The following is a 20186-nucleotide window of genomic DNA, read 5'->3' on the forward strand; positions in this document are numbered from 1 at the left end:
AGCATCCGATTCCTCTGTGTTTCAAAATTTTGCTGGAGTTTTGCTCACTCGAAGATCCTTTGGCGTCTTTAGGTTATTGGCAGACGCTGGGACGTTCGCTGCTTCCACAAGCTTGGAAACAGATTCATATTTTCTGAGATTTTTGATTCGTTCGTGGAAACTGGTGATGGATCCAAAGCTGAAGAAGCGGAGATCTTTTTGTTTTGGAGCTGTCTAGCGACGGCTTCTGCAGGCTGAAAAACTTCACCTCTGCAGGTAATCGCAAAATAAAGCCGCATCGTGTGTGCTTATTTTACCAAACTGTATAGGCTATCTTTGCACGTACGTCTCCTTCCATTGCACTATCTTCTGTCATGTCGATCAGACATTCCAGCAGGATAGGGTAGCACTTAACAACACGAACGAGGGCAGAAGCACGAACGCACCAACGAGTAGGACACAAACCAGTGACGTTCGGTGGCTTAAACCTTTGGGAAAGCAACTTGTAAATATGCTGCAGCAAGGTAGTAGGCCTAGGCACGAAGGGCGTAACCGTCGGGCGAAGCCCGAAGGCGTGTTGCCGAAGGCAACACTTCCAGCGGGGGGTCTGGGGGGCCTCCCCCAGAAATTTTTGAAAAACACTTCCAATTTGGTGCGCTCTGAGAGCATTTTCAAAACAAATCAAACATAAAAATCTGTCAAATTGTGCTTCGCCTTTGTCGTGATCATACATCCATTTAATGTTTAGAAGTCATGAACAATCTTAATTTTAACGTTGCAGGACCAAAATCCAGTGTTAGACATGGAATAATAGTTGTCTAAATATTTAATTCGTCATGAATATTCATTCTGAGATATTCAGTTAGGCCTACACTACAAAAACTAACACTTAGGTCTAAACATTACAACCGCAAGCAATTTGTACAAAAAGCTGGATAAGTTTGCCTCCTGCGTATAGAAGCTTAACAAACTAAATATTGCACCCGCACCTGAACGTTCATTGGCGAAGTAACGTTACATCAACGCTGTAAAAAGGGCAAAGGCATGACTATGAAAGCTAGTAGGCTAAAGTACAGTACATGGCGAGGAGACATCAAAAAACAGCAACAATTATTTCGGCATTATGATGCTTGTGCGGTGTACCGTGACGAGCACCATTCTGACGAGTTAGTCTAGCCGCTCTAGCGAATGCATGCATTGACGTCACTGGGAAAGCAAGACTCACCTGGTCTCACAATAACACATCTGATTGGCTAAGCAGCTGGTGACGTTTTGCAAAACGAGTGATGATTGGATAAAACGAAGGCGTTTTTTGACATTTTTGAATTTGGGTAAGCAACTTTGATAGTTGCTTACCTTGGAGCCTCAGTGATTGTTTCTGACAGAAGCGTTTGCGTTAATTGGCATTTATAGGCAAGACATGCGGTTTGGTGAGGATTTAGACTACTCACTAGCGTTACGAGTAATTCTAGTCACGAATACAGTAATTTTCAAGTTAAAATAGACATGATAAAAATAATAAGAAGTTAAACCTAGAATTCAGTCATTATACTTTGCATAGTTTTTGCTCAGGTAAGCACTGCTTTCCTTGCTTTCCCTCACCGATCGTCACTGACACAAACCCAGAAAATTGCAGGCAACTTCATCGGAATTAAAAAACGAAATGAATAAAGATTTACGTTTAGACGATTCACGAAATATAACTGCCTTGAACGAAGTTCAAGGCATCGGCAATAAGCCTCACCTCCTTTACAACGTCTTGCAAAATCAAATCGAGAACATGATTACTGCAGTGAATGTATAACGATCCAAGGCATAATGGTTTAAGTTTGGCCCGCACTCCGTTATAACAACCAGATCTCTTGCTGTTCTATGCTGAAAGTGGAAAGTGAATATTGCAGAATGATGGAACGCCGTGTTAGTAGGGAGGGTGGCTGGAACCACTACTGCGAGGTAGCCTATACTTCCCTGTGATTGACGACTCTTTTTTTCGAATGATGAGCGCGATCACACGTAATAGGAACTCGATCGATTCATCGTAGCAATTATTGCTCGAATAATTTTCTGAAAATATGTTATGTACCTTAAATTATCAGAATTTTCTAGGGGGGGCTGAAGCAATTATCTAAAATTCCAGGGGGGGCTGAATTAGCTCTAGGGGGGGCTGAAGCCCCTTGAGCACCCCTACTTCCCGCGCCCTTGTCCTCGAACTCAAACTATTTCGCTTTCTTTTCCAGGTTTGGTGGCTGTGCATTTTTAAGATTATGTTTTATAAACACTGTTTTATTGATGCATATTTTAAACCTATTGGTCTTGTCATCTTTTCCGTTTGTTGGTGTAAAATTCGTGTGTTTACTTTATCGTTCTCTACATGTTCACACCAGCAATACACTAGAATTCGCCTATAACGGCACCTTTAGGGGATTGCAAAAACTGACGTTATAGCCGAATTGACGTTATAGACAAACTACCACAAACTATTCCAAAACTGTCTTTTGATTAAAGAAAGAGGTGTATAATCCAGTCAGGTACTATGTACCACCAAACTGACAAAAGTCACGCAGAAAATACAGTAAACAAAGAAATTGTTTAAAAAAAATACTGTTGCACGTTCAACTGTTGCTTTAATTTGTTTAAAGGTCAGCTGTAGAACTGCTTTTTACACGTGATAATAACTCGCTTGAAAACGTTCTACTTCAATGAACATTATGACTGAAATTACCATATTAATTATCACCATTGTCATGTACAGCGCCCAGGAGCATAGTTTGACTGTGGATATGGCGCTATATAAATGTTCTTATTATTATTATTATAATTTTTCACGCGGGAAAAAAGTTAATTCAGTTAATTAAAGTCCCTGCTGCGAACGACGTAGCAAAATAAAGGGAAGACATTTTGCAAGCAGCAGCACTAACTGGATTAAAAGACTGACCGTTCGTGGTGAAGGTGATGGCTTAAAGTGACGATATAAACGAACAAAAGGCGTCTGGGGACCAATAAAGGGTGCTGTTACATGCGAATTGACGTTATAAGCGATGCTGTTGTAGCCGAACTACAATGTACGCAAAAGATAGGAATTCTGCCTGGACCAAGCGAAATGTGACGTAATAGGCGAATTGACATTATAAACGAAGCCGTTATAGGCGAATTCTATTGTAGTTTATTCCTGTTAGCTTCGCATACTTGCAGAGCAGGGGCGTCCAACTTTTTTGCGATCCAACCACATGCGATTTACGAATGATTGCGCGTGCCACTTGAGTATTCTTAGAAATGGCTGTAGCCTATAATAATTCTAATTAAAACCCTCACACCAAAATTCTAATCTTAGATATGTGCATTATCCTCTTTTACAATTATAAATAAACATACCAAGATATACAGTAGTAAAATCAACAAAGTTTTTATTGCACGTCGACTTTTCAATGTGAAATTTGGTAGGTTACTGTTTTTCTCTAACAAGTTTGGTACCGCACGGTAATATTCGGTGAAATAGACGATGTAGCAATGTGAAGCGAATTTTCCATATGGCTGTCAGGAATTAATGATCTCGCAGGAGAATTGACATGGTTCATCCACGAAAAAACTTGCTCGCACAAGTATTGAGGTCATGAAAACTGCCAATCTGCGAATCCTTCAATCTTTTCCTTCAAAGACACCTCAAATAGGCTACATGAAAATGGGTAATTAATTACTTTCAATTGCAATTGATCCAACTCTGGTTGAAAGCTATAGCAATGTTCATCATGGGACATTTACACAAATTAATAACCCTACCTACACCATTGCGGTGAGATTTTAACACTTGGTCGGTTCAAACAGCGTGCTTGTAACATGATTAGTGGTTGAGCAATGAGCATGTTTCCCTGTGATTGAGTAGCACATTACCTTTTGGCAGCATATATCGTCTACCGTTTGAATAGAACATACGAAGTTGTCGAAGAAGTTGCAATTGTACATTTGACAATAGTGAAATGTACAATTGCACAGCATAAACAGAATAACTGGAAATAAGACCTTCACCAAACGTATCATTCATTTAATCACGTTGTATTTTGCACTAATCCAATCTAGCAACACAACATGCAAAGAAATATTGTCTAGGATAATCTCAGCAGCCTATAATTTCAAAATTAAACAGGCCACCAACTAAAACATGATCATACAGTAAATTTTTTTTTATCTACATCGTGTCTAAAGTTGTGCTAAAAAACATGCAAGTGGGAACAGTCGTCTTTTAAATAATGTACCGCATACAATTTTGTTGTGTATCAGTAATTTTATTTTAAAATCCTATTAAAAGTGGTTTCAAAACTGTTTTACCATACCTAACCTAAATCCAAAGTTTCTTTAAAAAATTGTGCTTAATAATTTGCGAAATACTTTGCCAAGTCTTTACTCTGTGTGGTACACGCAATTTATCTGCGTTTACGTTTTGAAGAAAATTAAATTGTAGCCTACTAAAGATCTGCGAAACTACTGGGAGGTTGCGGTATTAATGCAGTACCACCTTAAACAAGAATCGTGCAGTAGCTGCTTGACTCTAAGACTGTCATGATAACTTCGCAGTTTTCATTGTCATTCAGGCCATGATGGAGTCCATTTCTTTAATTGGCATTTCTTGTAAAAAGTGCTTGATATCGTGTGCTGTGTCACTGCTAACGTTATGTTGCTTTTGTTTGCCTACAACAAAATCACCCAATCAATCAATGCAAGTGCAGAATTTAGTGGACGACGATCGGATGTGGGCTACATCCAGTGGCTAAAAGCGAAACAAGAAAGCTCAATTTATCCAGATCAACATCAGTTTGAAGGGTATTCACAACAAACCATTGGTAGTTGTTCGTTCAATTCAGTGTAAGCATCCGTTACGCATCACACAACAAAAGACAGAGCAATGGAAATAACATAACACCAAGGAGAAAAAATTTTGTCTTGTAACCAAAAACCGTTCCCAAAGACCTGTTCCCTTTCCTAGTTAGATTTGCAGGAACGAATAACTGATGACTAGGCTTTAGTTATAGCATACAAGACTTCTGTTCAGGTGAATAAAAGCGGAAAAACAACAAAGTGATGGCTAGAATTGGTGAGATAAGATAGTGAAACAAAGTAGGAACAATCTCAATGAAAGCAATGCATGACGGAAGGTGTGCAGACACTGTTGGAGCTCTGCTTACAGGATGAACATCTGGTATTACCTACTGAAGACGGGACAAACGTAAGATGCAGTGGTACAACCTGCAACAATTACGTCTCTCGTACGGCTTTCAGAAGCATGATATCCCAGTGTTACGATGAAGCAAACACAAGTCTACCAAAATCAAGGTTCACGAAGAGCAAGCCTGATGTTTTGTTCTTTCAAAATTTCCATTCGAATTTCTTCGTTCCAGCTAAGATTCAGAACTGCCGTAGGGACCTGAAAAATAATGTCCCTTTTTAATGAGACATTAAATTTTGACATTTTAAAACCTCTTAGGCTGAATAATTTTGATAGCCTGATTTGAATTGTCCGCCTCGATACCTCAGTTGGATAGCGCGTAGCTTCGTGAACGAAGAAGCTTCAAAATCAATCGGCGCTGGTTCGACTCTCGGCGTATGCGCTTGAGCAACGCATTCTAAAGACTGCTCTCCCGCAACAACACTTCAACAATCGGAAACTTCTCTCTGTCAATCTCGGTAACCGGCCCTGCGTCAAAAGCCTCTACAAGTATGCGAAACTACCAGTAGGGTCATTCCATTATATTTCAGGTCATGAAAAAACCCATACTCTTGGAAATGTTTCATACTTTGGCAGTAAGTTCACAATCATTAACTGAGCACACTAAAAAAAAATTTTTTGAAATTGATTAAGTGGTTTAGAAGTTGTGGGGGTTTGAAATTCACCACCTGACGGGGGTATCGTGGCCCCCGAAATTCAAATTTTGCTAATATCTCGTAATTTATAGCTAAAAAAACAACCAAAATATGCAGAATACCATTTTTGGGGGCAAGGAATCTGAATTTCCAGTCAAAATTGGTGAAAGGATATCATTTATAGATGAAAACAACGTTTCAAAAATTTTTGGGGGGATAACTTTGGGGGGTGCTTTGGTCATGTAGCCATGACCAAACTCAAAATTTTTTTTTCTGAAATTATTTACCTGTTCATGTTATGTCTTTATGATGAGTTATTTTAGTTGTTCCATGTGTTTTTTGAGAGGGACTGCAGTTTAAAACTGATACTCATTTTGGCAAAATTCCAATTTCTTTGACATGAAATTTTGGCATTTTTGAAACAGCAAATTGCAATGTCTGTCATCTGATAGTGATTTGTTTCAATCTATATGATCAAAAAAGTTAAAAGTATATATAATTAAATTCCATAGGTACAGCTTAGAAATTATTGAGTGAGCATCAAATAATAAAAATATACCAAATTGCACATCAGTCTAGTTAAAAAGTTTTTCAAGTTTGTTCAGTTCTTGCGAGCTAAAAGTGTAACTTCTACCATTGGATGTAGAAAGTAGAGTTAGCTTCAAAGTGCAGAAGTGGGTGGCATCCAGCATATATCGTCTTTTCTTGGCCAAAAAAAATATAAGGAAGGACCTTGAGGATGCATGAAAGATAACTTCATGTCATTTTTCTGTTCATTGAACTGAATAAAACTTAAAACTGAATAAAATAAACTTGGAACTGAACTGAATAAAAAAATGATTTCCAAATCAAACTTTTCAACAAGTCCTTTCCTTCTGAATAATAAAAACATCATAGGCCCAGCCAGGCAGTTTTCTACTTCAATAAAAAGTTAGTTCAGAAATGATAAGGGTGCAGGTGCTGGTTTGATAAGAAACGGTAGTAAAATCTTGATCAGACTGGCTGTGTGATATCAGCTGAATAATAAAACATTGGTAGATTGAGTGACAGATAAAACAAGTTTGTTATCTTTATCCTGCATTGCGGGGGGAAAGTGGACTTGTGCGCTATGCATCTTGACCTGACTCACGCTGCAGCCGACGGTAATGTCTGTTTACGGGTGTCTACTTTACTTGTGACTTAAATTTGGTACTACCCATTACTCAAAATCGATCACTAGGTAGAGGCGATTATCGTAAAGTTTCTTGCCCAGTGAAACAACAGCAAGTGCGGGTGGCTGGAGTCGAACACGCAGGCTCTCGACTGCGAGCCCAATGCACTAACCACTCGGCCACTGCTGCCGACTAAAAGTGTTAAAGACACTAAGTCTTAAAGAAATGGACCATAATATGGCTCAACCCTGCAAACATTGTGACAAACCATCAGTTATGTTTCAATTCATCATCATCATAATCCATCGTCGGTTTGTTCCCCACTAGTGGGGGTGGCCGATTGTTTCCGCGCTGCAATTGTTTCAATTATTTTCATTTTTTTGATATGTATGGGTTGATATTTTCTAAGTTGAATATTTTGGTTTATGCAAAACTTACATCAATCAAATTTCCTGAAAATATTATATTATACTTCAATCGCTTTGTTTGAAAAAAAAAATTTTTTTTTTGGGATCATTTTCTCAACGCTCCGAAATATTCCCCCACACTTAGCGTATCAAAAATAAACTAAGAAAACCTAAATTACCATTTGAAATGTTCATCTTAGCATATTTTTAATTGCAAAAATGAATTTCTTGGGTCTTAAATTGGTAAAATGCATGTTTTCAGTACGAAAATCGTTCAAGGCAAAGAGTTATTGTCAAAAAATGAAATAATGGCTGCGCTCAGCTCCCAAAATCCTACTAGTGGCCGAAAATTCAAAGTGCTCTATCTCGGCCCCCAATGAAGATACTTCAATTTTTTTTGCTATTTTCATCATTCTTTAGTATGTACAAAATAAGTAAAATCTGTGACTAGTGGTTACAAACTTTGAAAAAATCTGATGATTATAAATGGAATGCCCCACTGTACAATGTTAAAAAAGCATTTAAAATTTGCAAAATTTTAGAAAGAATTTTTACCACCAGTCTATGCAAGGAACAATATGGAACAACAAAATTGGAGGGTGTTTATTAAAATATAAGTCTAACTTAACATCCCCCCAAAAAAAATTTTTTTTTTTTTCTTTGGCTACATGGGAAAATTTCTCCCCAAAATATATACCTCAAAAAATGTTTATAATCAAATTACTCCAAAACTACATGTTTTTCTTATATTCTGTTTGCAAATTTGGATTCCTCATCCCCCAAAATGGTATTCTACATATTTTCATCAACTTCCTAGCTTCAGTATAACAGATATTGGGGCATTTTTACTCTTTGGAGCTGAAATACTGCCACCGTGTGGTTAAAATTGAAAGTGGTGTAACTTTAAAACCCCTCAACCAATTTCGAAAATTTTTTTTTTGTTGAGCTCAGTGGATTGCCATCTCTCATATATGTCAAAATCAACCAAATCGGAGAGTATGGGTTGCATTTCCTCTAAATTTGGCCTGAAATATAATGGAATGACCCAGTAATAACCTATCAAGGCATTGTCAGTCCGAGGATAAAGATTCAAACCAAACCAAAAAGCAAACAAAAAAATTGCATTCGTTACGCACAGCGTTGCACTAAAAGAACCCTTGTAAAAATTAATATCTCAAGAATCACTGTAACTCATATCTATGCAGTTTAGCATGTGCGCTACAATCATCAGTAAGGTTTATCAAACAGTGCTACGCTCCCATCACCTTGTACTTGTAGCATGTATTACACACAAGCAAGTCATAAAGTTGACATTCACAGCTAAATTAAAATACCGTAACTAATATTTATACCGCATACAAGCAGTACTCACCAGTTTCAGGGATAACAACGTGGCAGTATCTTCTTCAATACATTCGCCTAACGGAGTTTTTAAATAGAATACAGCCCACTCAACATTAATATTTTCCCGAACAAACGTTTTGAGGTCTTCCACGGTTTCATTGGCACGAAATGTGCCTACGGACGCAGAAATATCAATGGTCATTGGTCAGTTCGATATATCAATTGAGCAAAAAGTTACAGAGCATTTGATCACACATACAACTAAGCATTGGCAACCTTAGCTTTTAATCATATAAAAGCGGCACCAAATTTCGTTTACGCAGAGGATAAAACTAATTTTCACCCAACATTATACTTGGCTTCACTAAATATTTAACATTTGCGACATGATACAAGCAATCAAGCATAAGCAATTATTGTACTTTGCGTTTGCAGCAACAATACTATTCTCTCAATCCAACGTACTTTAAACGTATTTTACCAGTTCAATTACCATACTATTTACGACAGTCACCTTGTAAAAGTCTCTCATCTGGGAATCGAACGCGGATCATAGCGTACTTGCTACTGTACGTCACATTGCCTGCCCCACGCATGGCTTTAGTTCGCATCTGTTTGTTCAACTCAACATCGTTCGTCCTGTATAAAAAAAAACAAACAGTACAAAGACTTGTTCATTGCCAAAAACATGGGCAGAAAGTGCATTGCAAAGTTCATTTTTCGATCTAAAAATTAGGGATAAGCTTGTTTACACAGGACAGTGTAAAAAGAAATAAAAAGTTTGGTATGGAAAACACGTTTAGCCTACCAACTTTATCAGTGAAAATAAAAAATACTTCTATTTGTTGTAAAACAACGAAAACTATCAATACTACAAAAAAGTGCTCAATGCTAAGCAAAAAAGCAAAGCAGAGCAAATTAAATCAAATATAGTTATTACTATCTGAAGCCTTTACAAATTGTTTCACCTAACGGATCATCAGAAGGTCTGCAAAAACATGCAAAAAAAGTAATGAATCGATAATTCCTGAAAAGATATTAAATATTACAACTGTAATTTAATCTGCAAAAAAAACCTTTAAACCTGTACTTCCTGAAAAGATATTAAATATTATAACCGTAATCCAATCTGCAGAAAAAAACCCTCGGAATTACTAAGGGCTACCTTCATCCATTACTACAAAGTTTCAATTAATTTGTCCATCTGGAAACCAAGCAACTTGATGTTTCATTTTTTTCATTTTTTTTTATTTATTTTTATTTGTTTTATTTTTTTTTATTTGTTTCATTTTTTTCGGACGTTTTGCCAACAACATCAAGTTGCTTGGTTTCCAGATGGACAAATTAATTGAAACTTTGTAGTAATGGATGAAGGTAGCCCTTAGTAATTCTGAGGGTTTTTTTCTGCAGATTGGATTACGGTTATAATATTTAATATCTTTTCAGGAAGTACAGGTTTAAAGGTTTTTTTTGCAGATTAAATTACAGTTGTAATATTTAATATCTTTTCAGGAATTATCGATTCATTACTTTTTTTGCATGTTTTTGCAGACCTTCTGATGATCCGTTAGGTGAAACAATTTGTAAAGGCTTCAGATAGTAATAACTATATTTGATTCTATTTGTTGTAATGTATAATTGTATATGGGCTGAACTGTCGCTCACTTTCAAATTTCCTGAGCAATGTCCACGCTTGAATTAATAAATGACTTTATTAGTTATTTAAACTTTCAAAATCGTGAGTAGACGAAACCCAGCGACAAATCGGCATTTTTGAGAACGATTTTGGAAAAAGCCCCCATCTAGCTCTTGTCATGAATCTAGAAACCGATATCAGTCTTCGAAATTAGCATATTTTTACTTCGGCAAAAATGTTGCCGAGGCCAAACGGCAAAAGTTGAGATTGCCTCGGCAATTACTGTGAACGTTTATTACAAAAAAATGTACCAAAACATGTAAAACGAGAAGCGAAAAATATACTAGAGTAGTTTATTACGACCGCACTGTTTGATTTGTTGTGATGTAATAATACTAAAAGTAGCGATAAAGCGAGCAACGCGACTACGCACGCTGTTACAGCAATTCACGTTAAATAACTCACGGGGGGAGAAAGTTAATTTTGGATTTATTCAACGTTCGATCACGTCGGCTTCCACATTATGATCATGGGATCAAAATGTGGAAGCCGACGTGGTAGCAGGTCCATTAAAGAGAGTTACTCGAGAGGAGGTGACGCAAGCAATGAAGAAAATGAAATCGGGGAAGGCTCCTGGACTATCTGAAGTCACTGTGGAAATGATACGCACAAGTGGAGAGACAGGATTGAAAGCAATGCAGAAAATCAGTCAACGTGTGTTAGATGGAAAAGGAATGCCAAATGAATGGAAGATGAGTGTGGTGATACCCATCTTCAAGGGAAAGGGTGATGTAATGGATTGTGGGTCATATAGGGGAATAAAACTGTTGGAGCATGCAATGAAGGTAGTGGAAAGGGTGTTGAAGAATAGAATAAGATCTGTGGTGAAGCTGGACGAGATGCAGTGTGGATTTATGCCTGGGAAGGGAACGACAGATGCTATTTTTATTTTGAGAAGGTTGCAAGAGGAATATCGGGACAAGGGTAAGAACTTGTACATGTGTTTCGTGGACATGGAAAAGACGTTTGATAGAGTTCCAAGAAGAGTGATGGAATGGGCAATGAGAAAAAAAGTAATGCCAGAAGCTCTCGTGCAAGCCGTAATGGGTCTTTACGACAGTGCAAGGACGAGAGTTCGCGTTGGATCTGCCCTCTCAGATGAGTTTTCGGTGAAGGTCGGTGTACACCACGGTTCTGTCCTCTCTCCTCTAATCTTTGCCATTGTGATTGATGTGATTACCGAATGTGTAAGAGAAGATTCATTAATGGAGATACTGTACGCCGATGATTTGGTTTTGTTGAGTGACACAATGGAAGATCTGAGAGGGAAATTTGAGAAGTGGAAGGAGTCGTTTGAATGTAAAGGTATGCGTGTGAACATCAAAAAGACAAAGGTCGTAATAAGCGGAACGGAAGGGGAAATCACAATGAGCAAAATTGACCCATGTGGCGTCTGCGGAAGAAGAGTGATGGCAAATTCTGTTACATGTACGAAATGCAAGAAATGGGTGCATGGAAGATGTGCAAAGATGAAGAGAGTGACATGCAGATCTGGAGATGGTTTTGAATGTGAAAGATGCAAGAAGATTGAGGAAGGAATGATTGGTCCTGTTGAAAAGCTGAATGACGAAGTTGAATCAGTAAATGCCTTTTGCTACAATCTAGGAGATAGATTGAATGCCAGTGGTGGTTGTGAAGCGGCAGTGACTGCAAGAGGAAGGTTTGGTTGGGTGAAATTCAGAGAGTGTCGAGAGTTGTTATGTGGTAGAAGATTTCCATTGAAAATGAGAGGAAGAATTTATACTAGTTGTGTGAGATCTGCAATGCTGTACGGAAGTGAGACATGGTGCTTAAGGGAAAACGAATGGGCGATTTTAAGAAGAACTGAGAGAGCGATGGTGAGAGCAATGTGTGGTGTAAAGCTGATGGACAAAAGGAATACCGAAGAACTTATGAGCTTGCTTGGGTTGAATGAGAGTGTTGATAAGTTGGCAAAAGCGAATGGAGTGAGGTGGTATGGGCATGTTTTGAGAAGGGATGAAGATGATGCTTTGAAAAGAGCGCTGGAGTTGCGAGTGGAGGGTCGTAGAAAACAAGGAAGGCCAAAGAAAACATGGAAAAAGCAAGTTGAGGAAGAAACCAGCAAGGTGGGCTTGACAAGAGAGGACGCGCTAGACAGATCGATGTGGAGGCAGGATGTGAAGACGATTGCGGCACTTGGAGGTGAATCCGGCCACCCTCGGTAACGGGGACATCAACGGATTAAAACAGGACTACACTCGAGTCAACACAGATCGATTTAATTTCCCGGCGGGTTATATTGTGTAACAACAATGCCCAATAAGAAATTTACGTTTGTTTTACATTAATTCGACATATAGCGACGTTGAATTATCATAAAATAACGTTAATTGCTCAACCAGGTACCGGTAACAAATTAATAGCTCCCTGCGAAAAGATTGCCTCGATTTACGTATACAGTACACTAGCATAATTTCGGCACAACTGCGAGCAACACAAAGTCTGTTTGATGAAAAACTAGATGTCAAAATCGGAATCATCACATGCTGTATCGGAGGATGAGGTTGTCGCGTCATCAAACACATCAAGAGGCTCGTCGCTTGGCTATAAAATTGTAAATCTACACTGTCTTCGCCGTTCGCAATGAAGCGTCCACGTTTTGCGGCTTTCGTGCTTTGATACCAATCCACACGCCTCTTTCGCAGAGCTCCATCAGGGTGTTGACTAAGGAACAAATCTATGGCTGTGGCATAACGACTGGGAGGAATGTCTAACCCTAATCTTACAACCGCTCGTGTGGCCTCGGCATTTTTATTTCCGACGCTAATGGGCCATTCATGCATCTGCGTCGGCAAACACCTCGGCAATTACCGATTGCCGAGGCTAATTTTGAAGACTGGATAGTGGATATGCATGACAGCGCATACCATTGTTCCAGTAAATATATACATTAGGGTGCATCAAACCCCTCTCATGAAAAAATCAATTGTGTAATCAAATTTGCATGAACTCTACCGGGTCCACGTCGAGCTTGAAAAACGAAAAATAGGATCATTTTACATGAAAACAGCCAATATGAAGTCATCTCGGATATGATACCTCTCAGATTTTGCTGAAAAGTTGTCATACTATGCCTTCGGATACCAAACGAAAGAATCCCAAGTTGTAGTCAACAAGTCCTACCCCTGCAAGTCAAAAAGAGGGGATTCTTTCCTAAGGCATAGTATAACAACTTTTCAGCAAAATCTGAGAGGTATCGCATCCGAGATGACTTCATATTGGCTGTTTTCATGTAAAATAATCCTATTTTTCGTTTTTTTTTAAGGTCGATGTGGACCCGGTGAGTTCATCCAAATTTGATAATATTTTACACAATTGATTTTTTCTAACTTAAGGGTAGTACAACTTTTATATAGTGTCATGAGAAAAAAATTTCATAAGGGCTAAGGGGGGGTTTGATTGTTATCTCGGTGGTGACCGTTTGATGCACCCTAATATACATTATACATACGTGTAAATTAAAAAGATAAAAAAAAAACTCTATGGAGTCCGCCAACAACAGTTGTAGACTTAGTAAGAAAGTGGATAACTACACAATCTGCATGCAGCCGAATGCAATATGTAGTTTGTTAATACAGTAATTACATCGTCGTGTCTGTTTACCAAGACTACAGGACAAGAACGTGCGAAGTAAAAAATAATAAAATGACAATGATTGGAAATAACCAACCCAGCAAATCAGTCCTTATTTACATTGATTCAACGTCTGCAGACGTTGAATCAATGTAAAAAAGGACTGATTGGCTGGCTGAAAATAGACAAAATTACACCAATTTAAAAATAACAAAGGTCGCATATGAAGTGGATTAATATCTGTGTCATTACCAGACCTTCTGTCCTGTTCTTGCTTCACTTCAGAAGATGTACGCTTAAAGAAATCATCGGGCAAGTTAAATCTCATTGATTGTCCAGGATTGGGTATTAAAATCTTGAAGAAAAATTAAATCATTCACGCATTCGAACAACACAGTCATGTGTGCTTCCAGAAAGAGGTAGTTAAATGCCGTAATAGAATTAAAAGGATTTTTTCCCATATTTTTTGTCTCGAGTAGGCTAAAGTTAGTTAAAGGCTAAAGTTAAAGGCTAATAGGCTAAAGTTATATCGTGGACAATCGTTGTAAAAAGTTAGGCTGCAGTAGAATTTTCATTAAAATATATTTCTATCGTTTGCTTCTGAAAACAAACACGTTTCTATTGCATTTCGCTAGAAGAAGCTCCAGATGAAAATAAAGTCAAGTTGCGGTAAACTCAGTCCAGGGTAAAAGTCCGGGAGGTGGCGCAGCCACTATGTTATGTAAAAATGACGGATTTTGCAGTCTGAGAGCCATATTTAACGGTGCAAATTACTTCGTAGTGAAAATGTCAATCCATTCAATAGAAGCGATAGAACGTAAAAGAAGTTAATTAAGTAAGGTATGATTGTTAGGGACAAGATTTTTACCTATTAGTAGTGCAACATTACCTTCGCGTCTCTAAATATTCTTAAGTCGACACCTTTCGCAGAAGAAAGGATTTCTTTTGCTTCTTTGAGCTTTTCAACATTCACACTTCCCAGTACAAAAAATATCTCATCTGAACAGAAATCATAAGAATTCATGATGCATTTGAACCACACATCAAAACAGAACGCATAAATAATACAGAAGCGCCATTGTTTCTCAGCTTAGAGATGGGTCCCGTTGAAGTAAGTTTTTCGTGGGATTCACCACTCACTATTTACTTCTCCGTCATGAGCCATAGCCAATAGCCATAGACTTTGTAGATTAGCGGTCTCCAACCATTTTTCTCTCACGGACCGGTTTTAAAACGAAAATAGTTTCTTAGAATAGAAAATAAAAGTTTGACATTTGACTACTCAGCCTATCGACATAAATTTTTTATAGCGGTTTAAACACACTAGATCCGTAAAATAAACAAACAAAATTCAAGGTCGAAAAATGAAACTAGTTTGCAGGGAGTCTGGAAAAATTGCTCCGAGAAAATCTTGACTAATTTAAGGTTATTTTGATCGCTTTTTGTGCACTTCTAGGCTCAATTGATATTTTGATCAATACTTTCTTTGAAAGTTTTCAAGGATTTCATTAGAAGATTAAATAACAAGTTTTGATTTAAAATTCAAGTTAGTTTTTAAATATACTTTCTTTCACTACTACAGAAGGATCTCAATAAATTATTTGTCGTAGGTTTGTATGGTATCGTTTGAGCTTTTTGCGACCCGGTACTGGGTCCAGACCTGGTGGTTGAGGACCCCTGTTGCAGATCTACGACGCCCACCAGGCCTGTTTCCATTGATTATGGAATTTAACTAGTTAAAAAAACTTCCTCGTTTGTAAGATAAAAAAAAGTTCTAGTGACTCAAGTTTTTACTATAATAACCCGAGGAGTAATAAATATTTTTGTTTGTACTTGACTTGATACTACTGTGCGCAATCACAGTCTGGGACTATTCGGTGATGTTCCAATTCGGTGATTTCTTGAAAATCCAGCGACAGCTTCTGTTTATTTAGAAAATGTGTAATGATCATTTAAGTAGGCGGTTTTTGTGTTTATCTTCCCTTAAGGTGCGTCTACACGAGAAAGTGTTCTTGCTTAGAAATTCTTGCTTAAGCTAGTTTTTAAGCTTGTTTCGTCTACACTCACAATCTCAAAAAAAGATTTTGCTTGCTTGAACGCGGTCACGTGAGTGTTTCAACCGCAATGACGTCACGTTTCAAAAAGTTCGCGTCAAAGCAAGAAGTAAACCAACTGTTTTTTAACAACTAGTCGGCACTCGGCAGTCGCAGTGAGCTGGCACTTTGAGTTGTTGCAGTCATTCAATGATTTAATAATGGATTTCAAATGTTAACGTGTGTTATTTTTGTTGTGATGATCATGGTCAGAAATAAAAGCAACTGAACTCAACTTGTGTAAAAAATGCTGCAAAAAGATAAGGTTGCAAACGCGCAATTTACTTCAGAAAGAAGTGTTCCGACAACTTAGTGAAGTTAAAAAGTTAGAAACATGCGTGGCCAGAGAACACTGGAAGCATCAAATACAAAACAACAACTACAAACTTCCTAGTTGCTTGACTAGCAGCCAGACTACTGAGTGTAGACCTGAGGTTTTGCCGCGAAAAGATTTCTAAGCAAGAGAACTCATTTAAGCGCCCAGTTTTTCGCTCTGGAGCGTATTTTTTCTCGGGCACTCGCTTACTCGCTCAGTTTCTTAAAAGTAAGCGGCACAAAGTGCGATTAACTTAAACAAACAAGAAGTTTTGCTAGCTTAAGCAAGAAAACAGTCGTCGTGTAGACGCACCTTTACCCATGGCAAACGAAACGGACTATGTTGTAATTGTTTCACAGTAAGGATGATGCAAATTAGCTGATATCTAGCAACGATTATTTTATAGGTTAGGCAATTTGTCACAGACGCTGTTTGACAGCTGTTTTTTTTTGCTAAGAATTTTCCGTGATTTCTTCGAAATCTCCGAATCAGTGCCTCGCAAACGGGCCATTCCGATATAATCACCCTTCTTTGAAAAATGGTTGGAGATAACTGAAAATCATATTTGGAAATGGCAACACAAAATAAAACAGTACTTCAGTGCATTCTGGATAAGACGCGAAAAGGATTCTATTTTGTATAGTTATCTCTTAAAATTAAGAAACTATTTATTTTGCCCCAAAAACAGGTTCAGTGGGCAACAATTTCAATACTATGGATCAGAATGAATTAGACACGCGAGGTTTCGTTTCAGAGTGATTTTCTCTGAATGCCAAAACAATGTCAAATTTTGGTAATCACCCGAGATAATAAATAAAAGGTAAAGCCACCTTTTTCTCCTAAAGTTCTTTTAAATCCAACTGCTTCTAAAAACTCTTCACAGCCTTCAACTGGAGAAATTCGTTCGACAAAAATGCGATTGTTTTTCCGTATTTTTGCATACTTTTCTTCCTCTGGATGAGACAAAATGTTGTCAAGATATCTGTTGAAACGAAGCCAATAAATCAATGGATGGAAGCTTAAACATATTGCTTTTCTTAAGCTCAGCGTTAATACGAATTGCTTTTTAGCCTTTCTGTGAGTGCTGTTGGTAACAAAACCTACTTGTTTAAAGTTGTCACTGCAGTTTCCTTCTTTTCAGAATTTGTATTCAACGTCTCAATCATAAGCGACGATGCTTCAATAGGATTTTCATTTAGAAGCTAGAAAAACAAAATATTCACAAATCGCGTATATAATCACAAGAAAAAAAAGAATCAACAGTGAATTGTGGTAAAAATCATAGAAAATGAGTTAGACCCACGGTATATACTTAAATTAAGAAACTAGTTACTCAAGGAAGGTTTTATCAGTCAACTGAGCTGGTTTGTCAATCAAAGCTAAACTTGCTAGGTTTGAAGTACAATTTTCAATCGGGATAATATCTTTTCCAGAAAACAACTAAATGCTTTGTCAAGATTGAAAATGTCTCTGTCTTTTATTTACAATTATTCTACTACCTACTGTACTTTTTACATTATGGAAAATTCAGTGCAACACAATCTATCATAGAAGCCTGTACACGTTAATACAACGGTACTGAGTACTAGGTAAAAATTGGGTAGAAGTTTGTGAAGAACAAATGATAAAAAAATTGCCAAAAAATTTGTGACTTGCAACTGACGTCATAGCATAAGCATTTCAGAATTCCTTTGATTTGATGTGAACAAATGTAAGTGATGTTTCAACTTTGTGTGAGAGCCAATGGTAAATTGGCCAGTTTCCCTTTGAATCGTTCCCCGTTATTTAACAGTTATATATACATACTCATAGGCGTCGACTTTTTCTTAGAAGAGAGGAATTCTGGGTGGGCGAAAGTTTTCAAACAGATTTCATTGAATGCGTATGTTCGCAAATTCGCAATGGTTAGTCTTTCTCACAAAGACTGCGTTTAGCGTCGCTGCAGCAAGCGTTTAGCGTCGCTGCAGCAAGCTTTTGCTTTCTTGCGCCTTGCGATCTTATGAGCGCTGCTAAACTAAACAAACTTCTTTTATGTTTTCCTTTGCGACCTACAAAACGTGTGACTCGTGACCTGTTATCTTTAAAGTGGCGTCTTCGGATTTGCCGCATTTGGATTTGTAAAAAGCAAAGATTTGTAAAAGCGATTGTTTCAGTACGTCTTTAGTTTGTATCGGTTGTTTTATTGTCATATTCATTATAATGTCATGTTCATATTACCTTACGCCGACCCGGAACTGAAGTTTGATTGTGACGTAATGAAAGTGAGACCATTCGGAGAAAAAGATCAAACGTGGCTTTCTCCAGGAATTGCCAGCGTGTGGCAGTTGCCTTAGCAATAACAATGCAGTGAGTACCGTATTTTTTCAACGCAGCGCTGTTGCGGAATTGCTTTGTTCTGTCGGATACCGAGCGAGAGACATAGCGTAAAACAAGAAGTTGCGCTGCAGTTGGTTGGATAATTCAGCGTTTAACAAAAACGGAAATAATTGTAACGAACACTTCATAAGTCATAAGTGTCATGAAAGCAGGGTGGGCGAAACATATTTTGCCCACCCTCGTTTCACTGCAGGGTGGGCGTCGCCCACCCAGCCCACCCTATTTCGACGCCTATGTATATACTGTACGTACGCTGCTAAATGTGAAACTAACCAAGATAAGATTTTCACGCATGTGGTGTTTGAGATCTGTTTTGGAAATAATTTCATCAGTGAAAGGAGAATGAAACATGACACCCTTCTCAACAGCAGGAATGACTCTTTCTGAAATAGAAACAACAGAATAAGATAAAGGTGAGTCCCATGCTTGTCTCAAGCATCCGGGGATGAGAAGATAAGGTTCTCATTATACTAAGCTTGCGGCACTAACGAGAGTAGGGTGGCCAGTTCCTCTCGGCCGCCTTTCCTTCAGCAACTACGCCCACCCAAATTATTACACCCTGGGTAGAGGCGAGCGGTATTTTGAACAACCCCTTGAACCAGCTTAAATCGGGAGTTGAACCAGGATTGCATGATTGGAAAGCGAGCGCCTATCTGCTGCGCCATCCCACCGCAGTATATATTAGCATAATAGATACACCACTAGACAAAACCAAAAGTTCTTCAAATGCTTTAAAGCAAATTGCAAGAATTTTTTTGGAGTGGTTATTAGGGTGCGGCTGATGCCCCGACCTGAAGCAAAACACCCTAACTTTTTTTTATAGGTGACACTTGGTACAAAAACAATATTTATGAAGTTTAAGACCAATCTATAAATGTTTAGGGGGTCCAGATTTGAATTGAAAATTGAGAAATTTGGTACTTAATTGCCATAATCGTGTAGTTTTACAGTGCTACATAGTCCTTCATTCATCATGGTAAATTCTGTATTTAAGGTCATCTAGGCTCCACAGTTGCAATGTTTCACACAGTAGGCTATTATTCTGTTTCATACTATTTTTTAACAAGTAAGGTTTTGCAAGCAGACAGTCAAACACTATTTTGAGAAGTAATATGACAACCTATTGCAAAATATGCTTGATATGTAATTGCTGGAGAATGCAAGTATTAAGCAGTAGAACAACATAGTCTGTGTATTAGCCAGTACAATACACAACTTTTATTAAATGTGAGTGACTGAAACCTTCCTGGTCACTGTTGTCAGCTTTACCTTGAGAATCGCTAAAAGCGAAAACATGCCTATGTGATGTCATAATACCTTCAAAATGACTTACCACTGTTTAGCTCAGTCAAATACCTCCAGTTTCAGTCTAGTAAG

General features: G+C 38.0%; 1 protein-coding gene across 1 annotated transcript in view; it reads right to left on the reverse strand.

Annotated features, from left to right (window-relative positions):
- Nucleotides 1-3430: 3430 nt before the first annotated feature.
- LOC145772067 (UBX domain-containing protein 6-like) overlaps nt 3431-20186 on the reverse strand; it is a 42320-nt gene continuing 25564 nt past the window's right edge. Inside the window, exons 4-11 of the mRNA XM_082583882.1 lie at nt 19083-19192; nt 17538-17635; nt 17264-17415; nt 14914-15023; nt 14282-14379; nt 9249-9373; nt 8763-8908; nt 3431-5395 (exon numbers count right to left, since the gene is read on the reverse strand). Of these exons, the coding sequence (XP_082440008.1) occupies nt 5300-5395; nt 8763-8908; nt 9249-9373; nt 14282-14379; nt 14914-15023; nt 17264-17415; nt 17538-17635; nt 19083-19192 (935 nt within the window). The 3' untranslated portion in view covers nt 3431-5299. The remainder of the gene's footprint in view (nt 5396-8762; nt 8909-9248; nt 9374-14281; nt 14380-14913; nt 15024-17263; nt 17416-17537; nt 17636-19082; nt 19193-20186) is intronic.

Source organism: Aplidium turbinatum, chromosome 6 (genome assembly GCF_918807975.1).
Source record: "Aplidium turbinatum chromosome 6, kaAplTurb1.1, whole genome shotgun sequence".
In the NCBI taxonomy this organism is placed as follows: Eukaryota; Metazoa; Chordata; class Ascidiacea; order Aplousobranchia; family Polyclinidae; genus Aplidium; species Aplidium turbinatum.